The 20782-nt window shown below is 40.3% G+C and overlaps 2 protein-coding genes across 2 annotated transcripts; one reads left to right on the forward strand and one right to left on the reverse strand.

Moving 5' to 3' along the window:
- Window positions 1–713: 713 nt before the first annotated feature.
- mfrp (membrane frizzled-related protein) lies at window positions 714–6793 on the reverse strand (the record flags this gene model as incomplete). Its single annotated transcript, XM_083887139.1, has 13 exons — window positions 714–938; window positions 1020–1147; window positions 1350–1484; window positions 2004–2134; window positions 2382–2530; window positions 2624–2700; window positions 2787–2912; window positions 3271–3401; window positions 3862–4081; window positions 4200–4361; window positions 4890–5024; window positions 5271–5379; window positions 6740–6793. The coding sequence occupies 13 exons, from the start codon at window positions 6791–6793 to the stop codon at window positions 714–716; spliced, it is 1782 nt and encodes a 593-aa protein (XP_083743265.1).
- Window positions 6794–8625: 1832 nt separating this feature from the next.
- LOC310924985 (complement C2) lies at window positions 8626–20085 on the forward strand (the record flags this gene model as incomplete). Its single annotated transcript, XM_083886851.1, has 19 exons — window positions 8626–8677; window positions 8776–8888; window positions 9797–9944; window positions 10036–10221; window positions 11244–11417; window positions 11583–11681; window positions 11868–12010; window positions 12101–12242; window positions 13736–13870; window positions 14004–14108; window positions 15135–15272; window positions 15354–15457; window positions 15699–15825; window positions 16731–16875; window positions 16965–17038; window positions 18423–18514; window positions 18592–18724; window positions 18810–18859; window positions 19903–20085. 19 exons carry the CDS (start codon window positions 8626–8628, stop codon window positions 20083–20085), a joined length of 2343 nt encoding a protein of 780 aa, XP_083742977.1.
- Window positions 20086–20782: the final 697 nt, after the last annotated feature.

Below are 20782 nucleotides of genomic sequence, written 5' to 3' on the forward strand. Positions count from 1 at the left end.
AGGTACCCAACCCCCATTGTGCCGCTCGTGGCTGCCCATTGCCACTAATTCTTGGAAGAAAGGCTCCTATGAGAGGATGGGTCATTGTGTGGTCATTAGTGAAATCAAATAAAAGTTTAAAGAGCACATATGCAAAACCTACTTTTTAATTAATTTTAATACTTAGGGACTCTGGAGGCCCTATCAGTTGGAAAAGTGTGAAAAGAGATGACTCAGTCATGTTTTTGTGGTCCTCCTCAGTCTAAGTACAGGAGGTAAAACACACGATGTTGACTTCCACACTCATTGTTACGTCACAATGTCACATTCCTGGATTGCATTCCATTTCTTTGTCCCTAAAAAATTTGATAGTGCAGGCCAGGGCAATATATCCATAAGAGTGGAAGTGTTCTATACTTTGCTGCACAGTGCAGCACAGAGTTCTACACAAACTTCTATCCGTAGAGGATTTATGTGTCCTGTGGATACATTTCATGATGGCAATGTGCCGGCTAGAGTTGGCAAATGATGGCTTTTCCAAATGCTAACTGCTGTTAGCTGCCGGAGGCTCAGTGACGCTGACGTACTTTCCTGTGTCTCAGAGTGATTGAACTGCTGTGGTGCTTCATCCTGAAGGTATTTTGACCAAAGCATGGCACAGACATGTTCATTAGGACACCAGGGAACTAGGTTAACTTGGAGAAATAGGGAATAATATGTCTACTTTAAAATCATTAAGGCAGAGAGCAATCCATGGGGTCCAGTGAGTCCGGGAGGAGGTGGCAGTTGAAGGGCCAGCTGAAGGAGAGGAGATCCAGGGCCTGACTGCATTGCTCCTCAGCTTTGGAGCAAACTGAGCGGCAAGGTTGGAGGACGCCACCGTGGGGGAAGCACTGGGGCAGGAACATCCCACACACCAGCCTCTGTAGGGTGCCAAAGCAGTCCAGCTCCATCAGCACCTGAGCAACAATTATGTTGGCTCATTCTACATCACCAAGAACATGAACGTAAATGTGATAATGAATGATCACAGCTTTTACCCGGTACTGTTGCAGGAGTGTGGTAGCTTCTGTCTGATCAGCTATTGACAGCCAGATGTTTGGGAAAGAGGTGAGGTTGTAGCTGAGGTTCTGGCACATCTCTACTTCTATAATCTCACATGTTGAAGCTGAGGGCATTGAGATGAGAAATCAGTCCTTGACATTCAAAATACCAGAAGGCTATGACATCCAAATAACCTTTAGTATGCATATTGATCTTGTTTTCTGTCTCCACCAGAGGAGGAGACAAAACATGGATGTGTGGTGTGTGTGAGAGTCTGGCAGGTCTCTTATCTTTCTTTATCAGGAGCAGAGATAACAGCTACTCACTGAAAGGAGGGTAGGTGGAGTTTTCACAGCCCTGTTCATCTGCTCCACCAGGGCAGTCATTCCATCCATCACACAACCACTGTGGCTGAAGACACTCTCCTGTGCTGCAGGCAAACTGGCTGGGACTGCATATCCCTGTAGATAGAAGAACAAATGTAGAAAAAAAACCTCACACACTTTTGCTGTATGAAGAACTGACACAGGAAAAGAGAACACGTTGAACACTGTGATTTAAATCAACATCCAATTTATTTTGCTCTTGTATTGCGGCAACAATCAGAACAAATGACTCATATTCTATAAGTTATAAATGGCAATAAACCTGATTCTGACTCTAATTTTATGATACGCCTTCTTATATTGTATCAGATATTCTTTTTACAGCTGTGGAGTACAGTCATACATTCACCCTGGACAGGTCTGTAGTGTATATTCTATATTTATATATAAGTGATTGATGCTGCTGACCATGCTGCTTATCTTATCTTCTTGTTTTTCTTGTTCTTTTTTTTGGTTTATCTTGTCTTTCAAAGCCCTTTGCCCTATTTTAAAGGTGCATGAGAAAAATAGGATTTGAGGAGGGCAGGGGTCTTGCATGGATTAAGACACTAAGACATTAATTTGTGAATTAGCTTGAAAAAAGAAATAACTCACTCCCCAGCACAGACACGGCCTGGTATGTTGCGTAGAAGCCACTGTCAGCCACTCCTGCATCAGCCACAAACAACACAGTCATGTGGGGGCCGGAGGAGGTCAAGTCTGGGGGAAAGGTGGAGCCACAAAATCTGGGGAAAAAGCAGAGGAAACCAAAAATACTTCACAATATTGTGGTTATTTAATTCCCCAATTTACCATTATATACAGCAAATAAACACTATTATCATAAAGCAAATTGACAAAACTATCAAAACACAAAAAAAACCTAAGCAGATTCTACTGTAGTTGTGTCTGTGAGGACAGTCCCTGAGAATCCACACAGACATCAAATCTGACATGGAGGGAATTAAAGTTCAAGGCTGTGAAAGGAGTCACCTTCCCAGGACTCTTTCCACTCCGGTGTTGACACTGTCATGAACCTCCACATAATCAAACTCACACACATCCTGAGTCTCCAGGCTGAAGTTCCTGAAACTCAGTGTGATGACGTGATTGTCTTCAGCGGATAAATACCATATACACAACTAATGGAAAACAGAACAACTTGTGGTTAGACTACAAATTGAGAATAAATGAAAACACATGTTAAAAACATCTCAAGGCAGTTCTGAATCTACCTGCTGGTGAGGATAAGGTTTTGGGTGGTTTGGACTCGACAGGTATCCGTAAGGACCTGACCTCCACCCGCCACATTCTGTAAGTATAAACCAGGTCTTCATGAATTCAATCGGACAGCATTTTCAAATCATACTGTGGGTAACTTGTTTGAAATGCTCTCACCCCTGTGTTTATGGCTGCAGTTTGCCTCATCTGTTTGATCGTTGCAGTTTGGATGACCATCGCACACAGACACAGGCAACAGACAGCGACCACTGTCACACAGGAACTCCTCTCTGGAGCAGCTCTCTGTGAAAACACAGCACGATATCATGATATAAAAAACACCTCTAAATATCTCACCTTAACTGAATTACTTGTACTGTTTTCTGTCAGGTGATTGTTGCCTTATCCATATGAGGACATTTGTCTCTTTTATTACTTTTATTATATATTGTACAATTGTATTTTTATCCTGAGTTCTTAACTCTGTTTTGTTTCTTTTTGAAAATATGTTTCCTTTTAAAATTGTCTTATTGTCTCATGTTTTTATGGTGAGATCTTGCAACTTGCACTTTCCAATGTGGTGTTCTTTTGCAAATGGCAAACTGACTCATAAGAAGTAGCACATGAGTAAATGTGTGACCTCCAGTCACAGATTACTGACGCTGTCCCGGCAGTACAGTCCTGTACTGAGCTGTGAAGCCACTGCCTGTGATGCTGCCATCAGCGCGAAAGCTGACCCACACTGTGCTGCTGTTTGTGTTGACTGTCGGTGGTGCAACGTTACCACAGAACCTGCAACAGAGATCGGAGACAGGAGGGCAGACTTTAAATCCTCTGAGGGTGGAAGTTTGTGTAGAACTCTGTGCTGCACTGTGAAGCCAAGAATAGAACACTTCACAGACTTCCGCTCTTCCAGATACTATTACCCTCGCCTGCGGAGCTCTACGAGACAACAATTCCAGGAATTTATCAGTCTGACGTCAGATAACCTGTGGAAGTCAACATCGCGTTTATCTCCAGTACTTAGACTGAGGCGGACCACAAAAACATGAGCGAGTCCTTTTAAATGACATAAATGCATTTGTTTTTTAGGGGGCACACTTGTATACTTTGCCTTCAACATCTATATGCCTTTGAGAAGGTAAAGACGTATTACACTTGCATGCTCATGTCAAATCTTCTTCATTACAAAATATCAGTGAGTGCAACAGAATAATCTAAGCAATTAAAATTGGAAGTTGTTCTGATGGACCTGGTGACCACAGAGCCCTGCCCCGTCTGCTCCTGCACCTCCAGCCAGTCAAACAGACAAGGAGAAGGTCCCTCCACGGTCAGAAAGGAGATGTGGATCTGAACCAGGGAGGGGGGCATGACTCGAATCACCCACACACACAGGGAGTTATGGGGGTAGGAGCCTGGATAATTTGGGGAAGTGAAAGTGCCTTCAGATTCTGTCAGTACACCTCCACAGCCTGGCAAATGGAAAGGAAACATGTTTGTTAGGTAAACAAATAGAAAATTACATTTTTGTAGTGGGAAGATGAAATATCATTATATATATAAATCATCATATAGTTTTTTATGGCCTACGTGTTTCAGAGAAGGGGATCCTTGAGGGCTGTGGCACAGCTGTACTGTCCCAGTCGTTTCTACTGGAATGGGTTGTGGGCAAAGTATGGGAATTGTCATCTTCCCCACTCAGCGGAGGGCTGGTGGACAAAATATGATCCTCCACTGCCTGGTCCTGTATCTCTAAATCATGGAGAAAATAAACAAACAATGTTCTTTCTAAATAACCCAGGCAATTATTATCTCACAGTATCAAACATTATCCGACTCAACTTGTGTTTTTGTGATCAATTTTTTTTTTACTGTTCATGTGTCTTTGAGAACTGTGCTGGTGAATGAGGACGTTGGGAGTGACAGAGAAGTATGCGAGGGTGTTGGCAATAGTGATGGACAGGTTGACAGATGAGGTCAGGCAGGAGTCTCCACTACACTACAGTACAGTCTACAGTACCGTTCAAAAGTGTGGGGTCACTCAGAAATGTTCTTATTTTGGGATGGAGATTAGAAATTATAAATGGATTCATTAATAAACCAGAACTGTGTGCAGAAAAAAACCCAGCAAAAACTTAACCTTTCCCCCAAACCCCTCCCTCCACCACCCAGGAATGACCAACATACAGAGTACATATAACATGCAATGTGTACAATATTTTAAGTAAATAGGCATCGATGATACACTGCAAAGAGCGATTAAAGCAGCAACAGACTCACGAGAGAGGATGAGGGCTAACACCAGTCCCAGAGTGGATAACAGGAGCAGAGCAGCTGCAGAGACGATCACCAGCCCCCAGCAACGACCCACGCCTCGTAGACGCATCACACACACAGAGCCAAACAGAGCCCAGCCTAAGCCTGAATGACACACACACACACATGCATTACTTTCTGTCAGTATCAGATCTCAAAAACGTAACCTTTCCCCCAGTCTCAGATCAATAAAAAACAGTAGAAGTAGTTTAAATGTTACAATTATGAAATTATTGTGCAAATGAAAAGTGACAAAAGACTTTGTTCAGCATTTTCTCACAGGTGATGAAGACAAACTTTCATTTTCACAACTCTCTCAGCACAAGCACAAAGGGATCGACTCACCAGCTGCTGGTGGTACGACTGGTTCCAGAGAGGAGGACGACGTTCTGAAGCCCTCCACCGTTTCCTCTCCATCTCCTTCCAGCTCAAAGGCAGGGTTGGAGAAAACATTCTACAGAAAAGTAAAATGACACAATCTATATTCATTACCTCATAAACAACACCATGTAGTAAGGGTTGATTTATTTGTTAAACTAACATTAAAGAAAAAAACAAATAGAGCTTTAAAAAAAAAATCAAAAAAATCAAAACCAATAAACATTTATTTGATCACACAGGTGCAGGATGTGACAAACAGTTTTAACTGTTGTTGGAGCAGGATTTGTTTTTCATTCAATGCTCTTAGAATAAGTGTTAGAATTATTTAATTTTGCACATACACATTTGACCTCTGCATTTAACCCATTCTTTTTCATGCACATATAAGGAGCTCTGGGCATCACTTACCTGTGCCTAGGGAGCAATGGAGGATTGGATGCCTTGCTCAGGGGCACCAGAGTCCCATACTGGGTCTTCAACTGGCAACCCTTTGGTTACAAGCCCGATTCCTTTCCTCTTGGCCATGGTCTGTATTGTTACTGTTACTTTGTCTAACTAACGGGGACACAGACTTTAACAGCAGCTAACTTTAGCGTCAGAACGCTAGCTGACGCTAACGCTAACTAGTAGAAGCAGTGCTTCAAAGGTGCTGATGGGGAATTGCCTGCTGTGGGTTTAGTTCCCCCAAGAAACTCCTATACTTTACATTTTGTTAATAAGTTTATAATATGAGTTATTTACAGTGTAATGTGTATATATTTGTTTTACTAATTTTCTATACGTTTTTAAAGTTATTTACACTATTTTATTGTTCTATATATTTATATTGTCTCATAATGTGGTTTCTTTACAGTGTAATTTTAAATAGGTTTATATAAGTCTATATTTTATTTTTAAAAAGTTATTTACAATATTTTATTGTTTACATTTATATTTCCATGTACTTTATTTATTTTCAAATTACAAGGTTATTTCATTCATTTGGAATAAAAAACCTTTTGACTTCATACATTTTTCGTTGGTGTCAGATTATTTATAACATAATGGTGATGAACACTGGTCGGAGCCCCCTGGAAATTTCTGCTTAGGGCCCCAACAGACTCTAGAATCACCTCTGTTCATATATGACAATGTCATACATTCAACCAGACAACCTCCAGAGTTTAGTGCATTGTAACAACCACACTTGAATTTACTTGATTACAGGTAACATGGTCAACTAAATAAGCAAAAAAAAGTTTAGGAAAAGGTTGAGTTGGATGATCTTCTCAAAAAAGTTAAGGTCTAGTCTAGTACAACATTTACAGTTTAGTTTAAGATGCTGTATGATGCGATAATGCTGTTGACTCTATTTAAGTCATACAACAGGATAGAGATGAATGCATCCTTCTATATAACACCACCATTCACCATTTTACCATTTACGTACTCACCTTATAAATCCCTGAGGAGTCAGAGTACACAGCGACTTGGCTGAGGTCAGACATCTTTACCCGATCTGATCTGTCCTCACAGGGACATGGAGTGTGTCCTCCTGATGTTGTGATGAATGCAGTATCCAGTATGACGATGTGCAGGGAGAGACATTTCTATGCGAGTTGAAGAGGTTTCCCTGGGTTTTCTTTGCATTATCCACTCTCTGCTCTGACTACATTTAAGAAAGGTTCTAGTCTTGAATCCTTTGTGAAACATCAATCAGCACAGTCCACATAAATAGGACGATAAAAACATATCATCATATCAAACTCACTCTCATGTTTGAAGCTAGTGTGCTCTTCCACTTGTCTTTTTTACCATGACCAGCATCATTTTCTTGAGTGGTTACAAAAGAGTTTTAGAAACTCCTTCACAGAGCTTGACAAAGCCGAGTCAGCTGAGAGGAGTGTGCACCGAGGAGGAGGAGGAGCAGGAGGAGGAGGAGGAGGAGGTATGGAGAAAATAATTAACAATGCAGACAGCCTTAGTGAGGCAAAGCTTTATTTACAATTTACATGTTACACAGCAGTGCAGCAAAGTCAAATAGCTTCTTTTTTATACACTGTGAGAGGGTGTGTGTGTGTGTGGGGTGTGTGTGTGTGTGTGTGGGGTGTGTGTGTGTGTGTGTGTGTGTGTGTGTGTGTGTGTGTTATCGGTAACTGCTGGGAAAACGTGTTGCATAACTGTTTTCTGTTATTGAGCAAGATAATGCTGACTGCCACGATTCCCACAATTTTCATCCTAATTTGGATCCTAAGAACAGACCAACATTAATGGGAAGAAGGAACAGGGAAGGTGGAAATAATGGGTAAGAGTGGAGATGTAGGTCTGGGTCCCAGTTAAATCTCTCTAATCCCAAAGTGGGAGCTTTTAAGCTCCTAAAATGTTTTACTCTCACGCATACTTGCACACAGAAACCTGAGCGGGCAGCAACACCGATGTTTCAATTCAAATGTATGGGATACGAGCTCTATACAACACTGATGTTGTTGTTCTACCCACAACAGTCATTGTCAGCTTCACTGCTCGCTCAGGAAGGAAGCAGAGTTGGTGTTTCTGGTGGTAAATTGTCCTTTTTTTTTCAACCGAGCACAGGCAGCCAAAACGTAGCTCGCCGTAAAATGAAATCAAAACAAAAAGAACAGCTGTCGCTCTGACGACTGACGTTTGTCCGTCTCCGCTCGGGTCCTGTCCCTGGACCCAGCCTACTGCAAGAGCCCAGAACCAGGCTACAAACTTGCTTATATGCACTATCGTTTTGGTAAACAACTATTCTAGCTGCAAACGTCTAGTTTTTAATGGAATATGTAGGTGTATAGAGGCCCATTTCCAGCAACCATCTCTCCAGTGTTTTAATGGTTCTAAAAAACTAATGGTTCTAAAAAACAGTTTTGCTGGTTCTTTGACGAAAGCAAAGTTTGAAGGGCAAAATTATTATTTTGAATAAAAATCATTTGTAATCTTGTCAATGTCTTGACTATATTTTCTATTCATTTTTCAACTCTTTTTATGAATAAAAGTGTGACTTTTAATGGAAAACACCAAAAAATTGCATAGGTGACCCCAAACTTTTGAACGGTTGTGTACAGAAATGCCAAAAGGGAAATCTGTCTGAAGTCTGAAAGCAGAAGAGAGAAAATGCAACCAAATAAAGTCAGTACAAGCAGAAATGAAAGTTAGAGCTCAGATCTGTGTCCTTTAATAAATTGCTCAATCGCTGCTGTGTTAATGGGTAATCAGTCATCAAATAAAGCAGCTGACTGCAGGTCGATACAGACACAGACACTTTGACTGTCGTTTTTGCCACTGAAAGAAACAAACCCAGCAGCTACAGTGTCTGGTCATGAACTTTAAGTCCTTACTGTGGATCCTGTTCTGCATCTCTGTCCAAGAGGGTAAGTTTTTCCACTTCTTTGGCGTTTCAAAGCAGTTGGCATTTGCACTTTCTATGTTACCACTTTTGTTTTTGTTGTTGTTTCTGTTTGTGCTGAAGTGACACTGCAAGAGTACGAGTATAATGATGAATATGAAACATACGGGGATCCGCAGCCACTGAACTGTTCAACTGGAGAGAGCATCAAAGGTGGAAATGTTACCTATTCTCAGGTACAAATAGTCAACTAAACATTTCATGAATTCATTCGTTGAAATTATTCAGAAACCACCCTTTTGATAATTGATTCAGATTTCCTATAATTTTCACTCATTTGATATTCTAAATTACATATCTTTTTTTTACTTTGATCTTGCAAAATAATAAATGTAACCCTTTAAGACCGAGCGTATCGCAGACGACACCTTTGCGCAAGTGCATTTTGCATCCAACTGTTGAGAAGTTGCAAGTCAAAAACGTGGGAGAGTTGAAAAAATGTACATAGTTTCCATTTTTGACCTGTTTTTGGATATTTAAACAGAGACGCAAACAAATTTTACTTAAAGGTGCCATATGTAAGAATGTGGCCAAAAACGGTTACTACATTCAAATTCAAAATACTGAGGTCTTTTAGGTTTCGTTTTCTGATGTAACTGGCAACCTGTGGTTGTTCGGCAGCTGAGACTCTACTGACTGCAATGATTGGTAGACGGCGGTAGGTGGCGCCACATGCCAAAACATGATTTCAAAACATAAACATGATTTGCAGTCTGCAAAATGTTTTTTTTAATGCAAATATTTTGGCTGTACTGTTGTTGTTGGTGAGTTCAGTTTGTTATATGAACATTATTCCTGAGTCTCTGTGACATATTAGGAGGATTTTAGAGGCTTTAGATTTATTACATAATGCACCTTTAAAATATGTGTTATACTGTTCAAATTTCTAAATAAAACTTTTGGTTTTACAAAATTGTAGCGTTACAAAAAGTACTGTAAAATCATGCAACTAAATCTAAGGAATGTCAGTGATGGTCATTTCCTGGTTATTTAGATGATGAACTAAAAGCCTAGAAAGTGAAACAACTCAAGCTTCTTTTTGAAATAGTCATGTTGCTTAATTTACCATGTGTTTCCTCCACAGGGAGGGCTGGAGGGCAGTGTGCTGACCTATCACTGTGGCCTGAACAAATACCCTTTCCCAGTCAGCTACAGGCTCTGCGGCGCTGATGGGGAGTGGTCGCTCATGAGATTAGCCAGTGGCAAACCTGTGACTCGTGCTACTTGCAAAGGTTGATAAAGATGATACATCATGGGTAATATGTACATAAAAGGACCGAGCAGCCTGTTCATAATCTGAATGTGTGAATATCTCTCCTTTAGATGTGTTGTGTCCTGCTCAGCTTCAGCTGGACCACGGTGACTTCTGGCCCAAGGATCAGTGGTTTCGTTTTGGAACGACACAGAACTTATCCTGCATGGAAGGGTTCACCCTGCATGGCTCAGCCCACAGGGAATGCACTTTCTCTGGAGAATGGACAGGAACCACTCCTGTCTGTGACAACCACGGTGAGGGAGGAATAACAAACCATGTATCATGTTCATGGTTACATTTGAGAAGTTTGACCATTTTTGCATCACTGCGAGCATAAAGGCAATTAATCCAGTCCATCAGATGTATTGGAGCATGTAGTGAGTGAGTGAGCAGGGACAGACTCAGCTAAGATTGACATGGTAAAGTAGTGAATACAAAAATAGCCATATAAAGAGATCTTATATGACCAATACAGGTAACTTAAAATGTGGTTGTATGAGGTACTGACACATAACCAACACCAATGTTAACTCTCAAGATTTTGCTGACGTCACTCAGGCAACATTTGAATGTCAATCATAGTGGTTTCATGTTTCATAATCGACAACAATTGATCATCTGTAAAAGAAGACTTTAAACGAAGTTGAAAGGACAATGTTCACAGATTTTATAAATCAAGTGAGCCACTTTTCCCTAAGAATTTATCCAATGTTCATTTATATAGACTCTTCTTAGCCTGCTTTCATGAAAGGTTTGACTTTCCTAACCCCAACCCCAACCCCAACCCTGACCCAAACCCTAACCTGAACCCGAACCCTAACCTGAACCCGAACCCTATCCTAACCCGAACCCCAACCCTGACATAAAACATAGAGCCGTGGTCATGTGACGAGGCGCTATATGCCCTAGCCCTATCCCTTTCCCTAACCCTAACCCTACCCATAACCATAACGCGACCTAGAGACCTGAAAAAATCTGCGTAATAACTGAGAAAAGGAAGATCTTTTCAGATCTCTGAGGGATTTGAAGCGCAAGTGCGCATTGGATTTTCCCTAGGATAATGCACGAAACACAAGGTACATTTCGCACGTTTCCATAGGAACCCTTCATGAGAATACGTTGCTCTACACTATGTCAGTATTTCATGCTGCAGGCTGGTTCTTGGCCACAGAAGTGTGCTAGTGACACAGTGCTTCATTATTGTTGCACGCAAGGTTGTATTCTTAATATTTGTACATGCAACAAACCGTTTATTTTTGCACTTCTCTCTTTGCAGCTGGTGATTGTAATGACCCAGGGATTCCACCAGGGGCTAAGCGGTCAGCAAGCTTGTTTCACACTGGAGAGAAGATTGTCTACCGGTGTCAGACTGGCCTAGATCTGCTCGGGTCAGCTGAAAGGGTTTGCCTGGAGAGCAGGGAGTGGAGTGGCTCAACACCACGGTGCCAAGGTGCTCACGATTTATGTGTCTAACCTTTAAAACAAGAGACACTTTTACACTTTTAAGATAAAAAAAAAAAAGAGACAAACTACAAATCCTGGATTAGTTGCAAAGGATATTGTTACCACCTGGGCATCACAGACGATTATGTTTAAACATTGTGCTCTAATGCAGGTCCAAACACCTTTGACACACCAAGTGTTGTGGCCAAAGCCATGGCAGGTTCACTAGCAGGGGTCATGGACGTCGTCTCATCAGACTTCAAAAAGAAAAGTGGTTAGGTCTTTGATCTACTGTGAAATATCCCACACAAACAACAACGACACAAGAAACACTGTGTACATGGCAGGTAAATAGTTATTATTACTGTGTGTGTGTGTGTGTGTGTGTGTGTGTGTGTGTGTGTGTGTGTGTGTGTGTGTGTGTGTGTGTGTGTGTGTGTGTTTGTGTGTGTGTTAGCTGCTACAATGTCCTTTGGACGAACCATCCATGTGTCTGACGGCAGTCACATCAACGTCTACATTCTAATGGATACGTCAGGCAGCATCGCGAAGCAACATTTCGAAATGTCCAGGAATGCCACCATTGCTCTTATCAGAAAGGTCTGCAACAAACGAGCTGACGACACAATGATCTGTACAATTTCCGAAAGTTAGGTGTGAAACTAACATGTCTTCAATTTATGTGTATAGTTGGACAGCTATGAGGTACAACTGAAATTCCACGTGTTGTCGTTTGCCACCGAGGTTAAAGACATCGTCGACATCACACAGACATATATAAGCAGTAGCATTGAAGACGTCATATGGAGTCTGATGGAGTTTGACTACCACAGTAAGACTGCTGCAGTGTGATTGCCCCTGACGTGCACCTGTATGGTGGAAGGGTTTGACTTTAATAAGTTCAGTGTGAAATTGTAATTCTGATGTGGTCGGTACAATTTTACGGGAAACACTTTAGTTTGTCCATTGTTTACTCTTTAAGTAATGAACAGGTATTAAGTATCATGTCAACAGATAATAAGTTGACACATATTCACCTGATAAGTGACAGAGTTAACTGTAGACTGCAAGTGTTTCTAACCTTAACTATTTACAAAAGTGCCTCTTGACTATAAATACTATTTTTGCAGTGTTAGTAACCATCATTGAACTCCTTTTTTGTAGTGTGTCAGCATCTTAAAAGTTGAATATCTACTTCTGACTAGTCTGTCACTTGAAAGGGAACAGGATCATGTCAACGTATGATCACAAATATGGTTCTTACACTAATTGCCAAATGATAGATGCCACATTTTCTAAATATTATCAGTGATATACACTACTGTTCAAATTTTGGGGTCTATTCTCTGGTGTTTTCCATTAAAAGTCACACTTTTATTCAACAAGAGTCGCAAAATAAATAGAAAATATAGTCAAGACATCTACAAGATTAGAAATAATGATTTTTATTCCAAATAATAATTTTGCCCTTCAAACTTTGCTTTCGTCAAAGAACCAGCAAAACAGTTTTCAGCTGTGCTAACATCATTGCACAATGGTTTTCAAGGGTTTTCTAATCATCCAATAGCCTTCTAACACGATTAGCAAACACAATGTACCATTAGAACACTGGAGAGATGGTTGCTGGGAATGGGCCTCTATACACCTATGTACATATTCCATTAGAAACCAGACGTTTGCAGCTAGAATAGTCGTTTACCACATTAACAATGTATAGATTCATTTCAGTGATTCATTTAATGTTATATTCTTTGAAAAACAAGTGTTTTTCCTTCAAAAATAAGGACATTTCTAAGTGACCCCAAACTTTTGAACGGTAGTGTAGAGTGAACATGACAACATAAGAACTGATTTAAATGTGCACCTTACTCAAGCAGGAATTTAACTAAACTTAGAGTCAGCCACTCCCTCGTGTCTGTTCAGTCATGTTGCATGACTGCCTTCTTCTGGATTGAATCATCCATTACATCTTCTCTTTCCTTTCTGTCTTCGATCAGTGGTGTGAACTTGGAGCTGCAACCTCCATTGAAAAGCTTTTGTTAATTTTTACATTTCTCTTAAAAAGTTTTAAGTGGAGTCCAGAGTTCAACTGTGTAGCCCTTTTCTCCTAAATCCACACAGAACCAAGCAAAAAACAATGTCCACTTTGATCGTAATCAATCTCACCACCTATTCGCAATGTAGACCAAAAATCAGCTGTAAGTTTCCAGCTGATGTAATAAATACTGCTTAAGGGTCAGCGCTAGATCACTTGTCTTCTCTGTGAAAACACGGTCTATGATTCAGAAAAAACTCAAGATCCAACACTTGTTCGTTTGTCTGCAGGCCACGGGCGTAAGACAGGCACCAACCTCCACTCTGCACTGCACCGTGTCTATGAAAAGATAAGCTTTTTCAAGCAACGTGGTGCCAAGAGCCATTTTAATGAGACCCAGAACATCATCATCATAGAAACAGACGGTAAAGGCCAAGAACCTATTTCAGTAACCCATTGCTCATGAACTCATCTTCAGCCAAAATAATAATCAACGTTTCTTAAATCTCTTTCTTTAAAACAAACAAACAAAAACTATTTTGGGCGTTTTGTCTGCAGGTTACTCCAACCATGGCAGCAAGCCTCACAGTGCTCTGGCCCGGATCAGACAGGTGCTCGGCTATGGGTTCAAAGCCGAGGATCACACAGACGAGACATTGCTAGGTATCAGAACACTCACACACAAACACAGTTTCATAAAATCAGGGGACATTGCATTGACTTACATTAATTTCCTGGAGACTTACTCTAAACTTAACCATAATTACTACTGGCCTTATCCTAACCCTGACCCTAATATGTTTTAAGGTAAGGTTAGGGCAAATTACTATATTTTAAGGTGAAGATATTATCTTCACCTTAAAATATAGTCATTTGCGTTATGGGGACTTGCTTTTTGTCCCCATAAGGAAGACACGTCCCCGTAATATGACTGTGCAAACAGATTTACGCCCCCATGAGTTTTAAAAATACCTTTTGAGCAAATGTGCAAAAGTAATCTAACATAGTTTTTCACAGTATCTTCTTCTTTCAGCGACTCAGTTTAGGGGTCGCCACAGCATTTCATCTGCCTCCATTTCACCTTGTTGGGGGACATATTTATAGGCAATAATTTGTTTGTTAATAAATAAATAAATAAATAATTATGATTAATGTCCAGGGTGTGACCCCGCCCCTCGCCCTCAATGTCTGACTGTTGATTTAAGCCATAAATATGGTATATTTACACATGTAAATGAACATATTTTAAATATATTTTATGTTTAAACACATTTGTAGAACTAATAGTAATATATTAGTTTATTAGTTTTGATGGAGCAACAATAATAATAACAACAACAACAACAACAACAACAACAACAACAACAACAACAACAACAACAACAATATTTAAGTCAACTCTATAATTATTGATTATTCACAGCAGATCATTTTGGACATGAAATATAAGAACAAATACAGCTTTGACCAGGTCAAAGGTCAAATAAACCTGGTTACGCTTCTTAACGCTTCTCTTTAATCCACAGAAAATGTGTTTATAATAAAATAATATGACGAACCAGCTGAACTGAACTTACTTGGATAAAAAGCTTCAAATCATGATTTATCTTATTTGTGTATTATTTATTTCATTTATTTATTCTCTTTTTTGCATTTTTCATGTCTGCTTATATTTGCATGTGTTTTCAGATGTCTATGTATTTGGTGTTGGGGACCAGTTGAATAAAATAGAGTTAAATGCCTTGGGCTCAAAAAAACAGGATGAGCAACATGTCTTCATTTTGAAAGACTACCAAGCACTGGGAGAGGTGTTCAACAGTATCATAAGTAAGAGATACACACTGCGCATATTTGACATATTTCTATAGTATTGTTTGTTAACAGTAAACTATCACCTTCATGTCACAGGTGATAAGAGTGTGACAATGTGTGGGGTCGTGCAGGAGCATGTTTCCAAGGACAGTGGTGGGATGCCAGTCTACACCAAGCCCTGGCATGTGACTCTGAGAGCAGTATGTGCTTCACACACACACACACACACACACACACACACACACACACACACACACACACACACACACACACACACACACACACACACACACACAAACACACACACACACACACACACACACACACACACACACACACACACACACACACACACACACACACACACACACACACACACACAGCTGTTCAAATACATTTTCTGACTGGACACACTTGTAAGATATCTCTCTCCCTTTATAGCCTGAGTGGGGACTTAAGAAGTCATGCTTTGGATCCATCATGAATGAGAACTGGGTGTTGACGGCGGCTCACTGTTTTGCCAGAGCCAGCACAGACACAGTCTCTTACCAAGTGGACATAAAACACGGTCTGTGAGAAAATGGTTTTAAAGGGAGGCAGACAAAACATGCCTGCTGGGGGACTTTCTTTGAGATAATAAGGTTGCTGATTTTGTGTCATATACCTAATGATAGGTGAGGTTTAATTGAATGTTTGAAAATGCATAGCTTGGTGATATGAGGGTGGGCTGAAAAGTACATAGGCTGATGAAGAAGGACTAATGCCAGAGCAATGAATCTTTGCATGCATTAAATTCATCCTTTCATGGTCCTATCTTGCCAAATAAACACACATTTGATAGCAAATTGAGCTAATTGAAAATTAGTACTAGACAGGGTTTTACTAGGAAAATTTCACTATGGGGAGCACACAGCGAGGGAGCGTAGCGAGTAGTGCCCTCCCCTCCGCTTGGTGAGTTTTTGAAAATTTAACTACTAGACAAATTCTTTAAAGAGGAAATCGTATACTCCTGAGGCAAGGCACTTAAAAATTAACTCAAATAATTTGCTCAAATATGGCCATGGACAAATAGGGTTTCTTCCATTATTGTGTTGGCTTAATATATGCACGATTGAGGAAATGGGGAACAGATTCTGATCAGGAGGTTAAGAAGTTGTGACACACTGCAGCAGGCAAACTCCACGATGTGTGTTCTGATTGGTGCTCTTGTTTGGACCTGTCACCATTTTTCAGGCATTTCGAACAAATGAATGGTTATTTATCACTAACACAACCTTCTTAAACAACAAACAAATTTACTGTAGTGAGTGACGTAGGCATAATTCACCATTATCTGTACGTGTGGATTTACACGCAGGGTTAGCCTGTAACTTTTCAACGCACCCTTGTAAGCATACAAACGTTTCATAAGCAACTGATGACAAGAGGTGATCGCTCTGTCGCTAAAACTCCATCGGCATCTTTGTTCCGCAGGTGACGGCACGGTGAAGTCCAGCGAGGTGATCATGCACCCCGAGTACAACACCAGTGCACTGAAACACAGAAATGTGTCGGAGTTCTATGACTATGATGTTGCTCTGGTACGCGTGGAGAGTATCCCTCTTTCCTGGAAGGCCAGGTAAGACAGTTCAAAGAACAGCTGTGTGTTCTTGCCTTTCTATCTTTATTGGACTTTTGCACCTGACACAACCGCATATCGTCCAACAGACCGATCTGCTTGCCATGTACTATACCAGCCAGCCGAGCTCTGAAAATAATCAACTCTACCTGTCAGCAGCACAGTATGTGACCTTTGTACTGTGATGTCCACATGAAGAATGCCATATACACTCAACAAAAATATAAACGCACGAAGAAAAACTTGTAGTTATTGTTATGTGACAAAACAGAGTAACTATCCAAAAATAACAGTACAACTAGAAACAACCAAGTAAATCGGTTGTGTTGACACAGCTGTAACGCTCAACCCAGCACTCAGCATGACAGTGGCACACTCCCTCCTGATTTGTGACATCTGTGGCATATTGACAAGTGACAAAAGTCCACATTTTGGTGTGCCCTTTTATTGACCAGACCATAAGGAGTGTCTGTGTACTGGTCACGCATATTGACCATCACTTTGCCATGCTCCATGACTCTCGTGAGTTGAAATACTCAATCTGAGATTGTAGTCAATAGCAGTGGCCAAGTGACACTGGACTACTGGGTTTGAGCAAAACTAATCATTCCATAAACAAATGGATCAAGAATCTGAGCAAATGTTATGACATTGTATTTTTGTTCACCATTTCAAGTTTGTGCGTTTATATTTTTGTTGAGTTTATTTGTTTTTTACTGTCAACAAATATTTCAGGAACACTTTGCTTTGATGGTCCATTGTTGACTCTCTACTATCTACAGATAATCAGCCGACACGACAGTTCGATGGTCCTGACACACATTACAGATGCAAGTGTAGTCTCCCTCAAAGTTAGAAGTCTGGAACAGATGGTCAAATTAAGTTTTTATTAACATTCTCTACTCCACTGATCAACGTAGGAAAATGAACACAAAAATAAACAGTATTTAAAAGCCTTTTTCATGGGCAGTCATCACATTGTAAAGACAATGACACCTTGAATGAAGTTTACCTTGTTACTCTTTCGATTAGCGCTAATATACTTCCACACTCTCTTGTTTGTCCTTGTTCTCATTTGTTATTTATTCATTTATTTATTCATTCATTTGTGGTTTGTCCAAACTTTTACATTTGCACTTTTAATTCCACATGTCAAGCTAACATTTTGTCTTCAAATTAAAAGTACTTCCTTAATTACAACTAGGATGCCTTCAAAATATAAACATTTACCAACATAAAATAACAGATCATGGTAACAGATACATTAGGAATACAAATTAACTTGAAACAATATTTCTTTCCCAATTCGGTGTCATTTAGGTATGTTATAAATTGGCACTATACAAATAAAATTTTATTGAAATATAGTCTACTGGCAGTTAGTTAAAGTTCTTTTCAGTTGAATAAGTGTCAGCTGATTATCTGTTGATTACTAATAGAGAGTTAACAGACTATCAAAATAAAGTGTCACCAGTGTTTCTAAATCCACATCATTTATTATAACAATAATAATAATAATAATAACATTAATTATGTACTGTACACAGGGAAGGAGCTACTACCACAGGAAACAACCGCTGCATTTTTCAGTCACAAGAACTCGGGGCGCAAACAAACTCACATTCACACAAAGAGTCAGGTGAGAGCCATGATTTTCAAACTTTGAGCTCTCATCCTTATTCCAAAAACCTCAACAGGTTTGTTTGGCTATTTCAGAGGCCTGCCTGTGTAGAGAAAGCAAGGACTACATTAAAAGAGCCCACTGACGTGACTTTGAGGGAGTATGTAACAGACAGATTCCTCTGCTCTGGAGGAACCTCAGGATATCAGGATGCCATTACCTGCCAAGGTCTGGACTCTGCACTTACTGTGTGATAGTTTGACTAAAGTGGAATTTACGCTCACATATGTTCTGCCTTGTCTGTTTTCAATAGGGGACTCAGGTGGACCCCTTTTTTTGCAAAGAAGAAACCGCTACTTTCAGGTCAGAATCTTTCTTCTGATAAAAGAACAGCACCAGTGCCAGTTTTTTCTCTTAATCCACAGATCGCGATATACATCGCACAATATATCTGATCCTTACAATTACCCAATGTGTTTTGAGCAAATATGGAAACAGCTGGAGTGAACACAATTCCAGAGCTGCATCATCTAATTTTTAACTAAAAACAACCAACCAAACAAGATATCTAAAGGAGGCATATTATGAAAATCATCGTTTTAATACTTATATTTGGGACTCTATAGGACCTATGAGTAGGCAAAGTGTGAAAAAAGAAAAAAAACTCTCTCATGTTTTTGTGGTCCTCCTCAGTTTAAGTACAGGAGATGAAATGCGATGTTGACTTACGTGCTCATTGGGACGTCACAATGCGCTAAATTCCTGGAATTGTTGTCTCGCGAAGCTCCACTTTGTCCGTAAAACGTGCGAGAGTGCTGGCGAGGGCAACGGCATCCGAAAACCAGAAATCCGCGAAAAGTTCTATTCTCGTCTCCACAGTGCAGCACAGAGTTCTACACAAACTTCCAGCCTCAGAGGATTTATCTGTCCAGTGGATATATGTTATATATGACGGCAAAGTGCCTGCTAGAACCTGCAAATGATCACTTTTCCAAATGCTAACTGCTATTAGCTCCCAGTAGCCTCTGTGGCTGATGTCATTTCCTGTCCCTTAAGTTTCTTTTTACTTTTTTTTAAGGTGGACATTTAAGGAGGACCTAAAGAGATACTACTAAACAGAGCGTTCTGAACAGGGCTGTTTTGGCAGGGTGATTGAACTGCTGTGGTGCTTCATGCTTACGGTATTTTGACCAACGCATGTCACAGACATGTTCATTAGGACACCAGGGTTAACTAGGTTAACTTGGACAAATAGGATATAATATGACCCCTTTAAAATAAGATGGATTTTATAAAATAAAGTATTTAGTGTGAACTACCCTTACACCTGAACAACAGCATGACCCTGGCTTTTATACCTGGAGTGGAACCCTAATTAATGTCCACTTGTCGCTCTCTCATCCCAGGTTGGCGTAGTGAGCTGGGGCACTACAGATGTCTGTGACCAACACAACTCAGCTCGGGGACAATACAGCAGCGACCGGCCGCCTCCTGATGCCCGGGATTTTTACATTGACGTGTTTGCGATCATGCCGTGGCTGAAGAAACATCTGGGTGAGCAGATCCAGTTCCTGCCTGACGTCAGCTGAGTGGATCGATTGGATGAAGCCATAAAAACAATGTGCAAAATGCAACAGAGCTCATGTGGTAACAACTTTATCTACAATGTACAGGAAAAATCACAAGTATTTATCATAGCATTTTAAACACCGTTGATGCAGTAAATGTTCTGTTAAGAAAGCATACAATTTTTTTCTTATTTTATTTTCATTATTATTATAATAATAAAACTGAATGGAGAGGCCTGGCTTGAGGTTTTTTTTTTTTGCATAGTCAGTGCTGACTTAGTCATGTGCCCCACCATTACTGTGGATCAGCCTGAGACACAAACGTTTAACCTCACTAACAAAATGACGGCCAGCAGGAACACTTATACAAACATCAGCAAGTTAAATTTTGTTACTTGTATTTTAAGTAAAGGCAGATGTGACACATACTTTCAAAAGGAGTTATTGTCAGGCCAGTGGCTCTTTTGTCCCTGCAAACTAAATACACAGATTTTGTCAAAGGAACGTTGGTGTGCAGAGAGACAAATAGAAACAAAGTTCAGTTTAGAAAAGGCTATTGAACAGTGACATAAAGCAGCAAACGTCTGTCCCTGCAGCCATAGTGGCACTTAGGTAGAGCGTTGGTGGTTTCAATCATACAATCATCTATCTATATACAATTGATACAGATACAGATAGTCCACATGAGTGTGGACTATGCTGTGCTCGTCTAAAAACT

Source organism: Microchirus variegatus, assembly GCF_963457635.1.
Source record: "Microchirus variegatus genome assembly, chromosome: 3".
In the NCBI taxonomy this organism is placed as follows: domain Eukaryota; kingdom Metazoa; phylum Chordata; class Actinopteri; order Pleuronectiformes; family Soleidae; genus Microchirus; species Microchirus variegatus.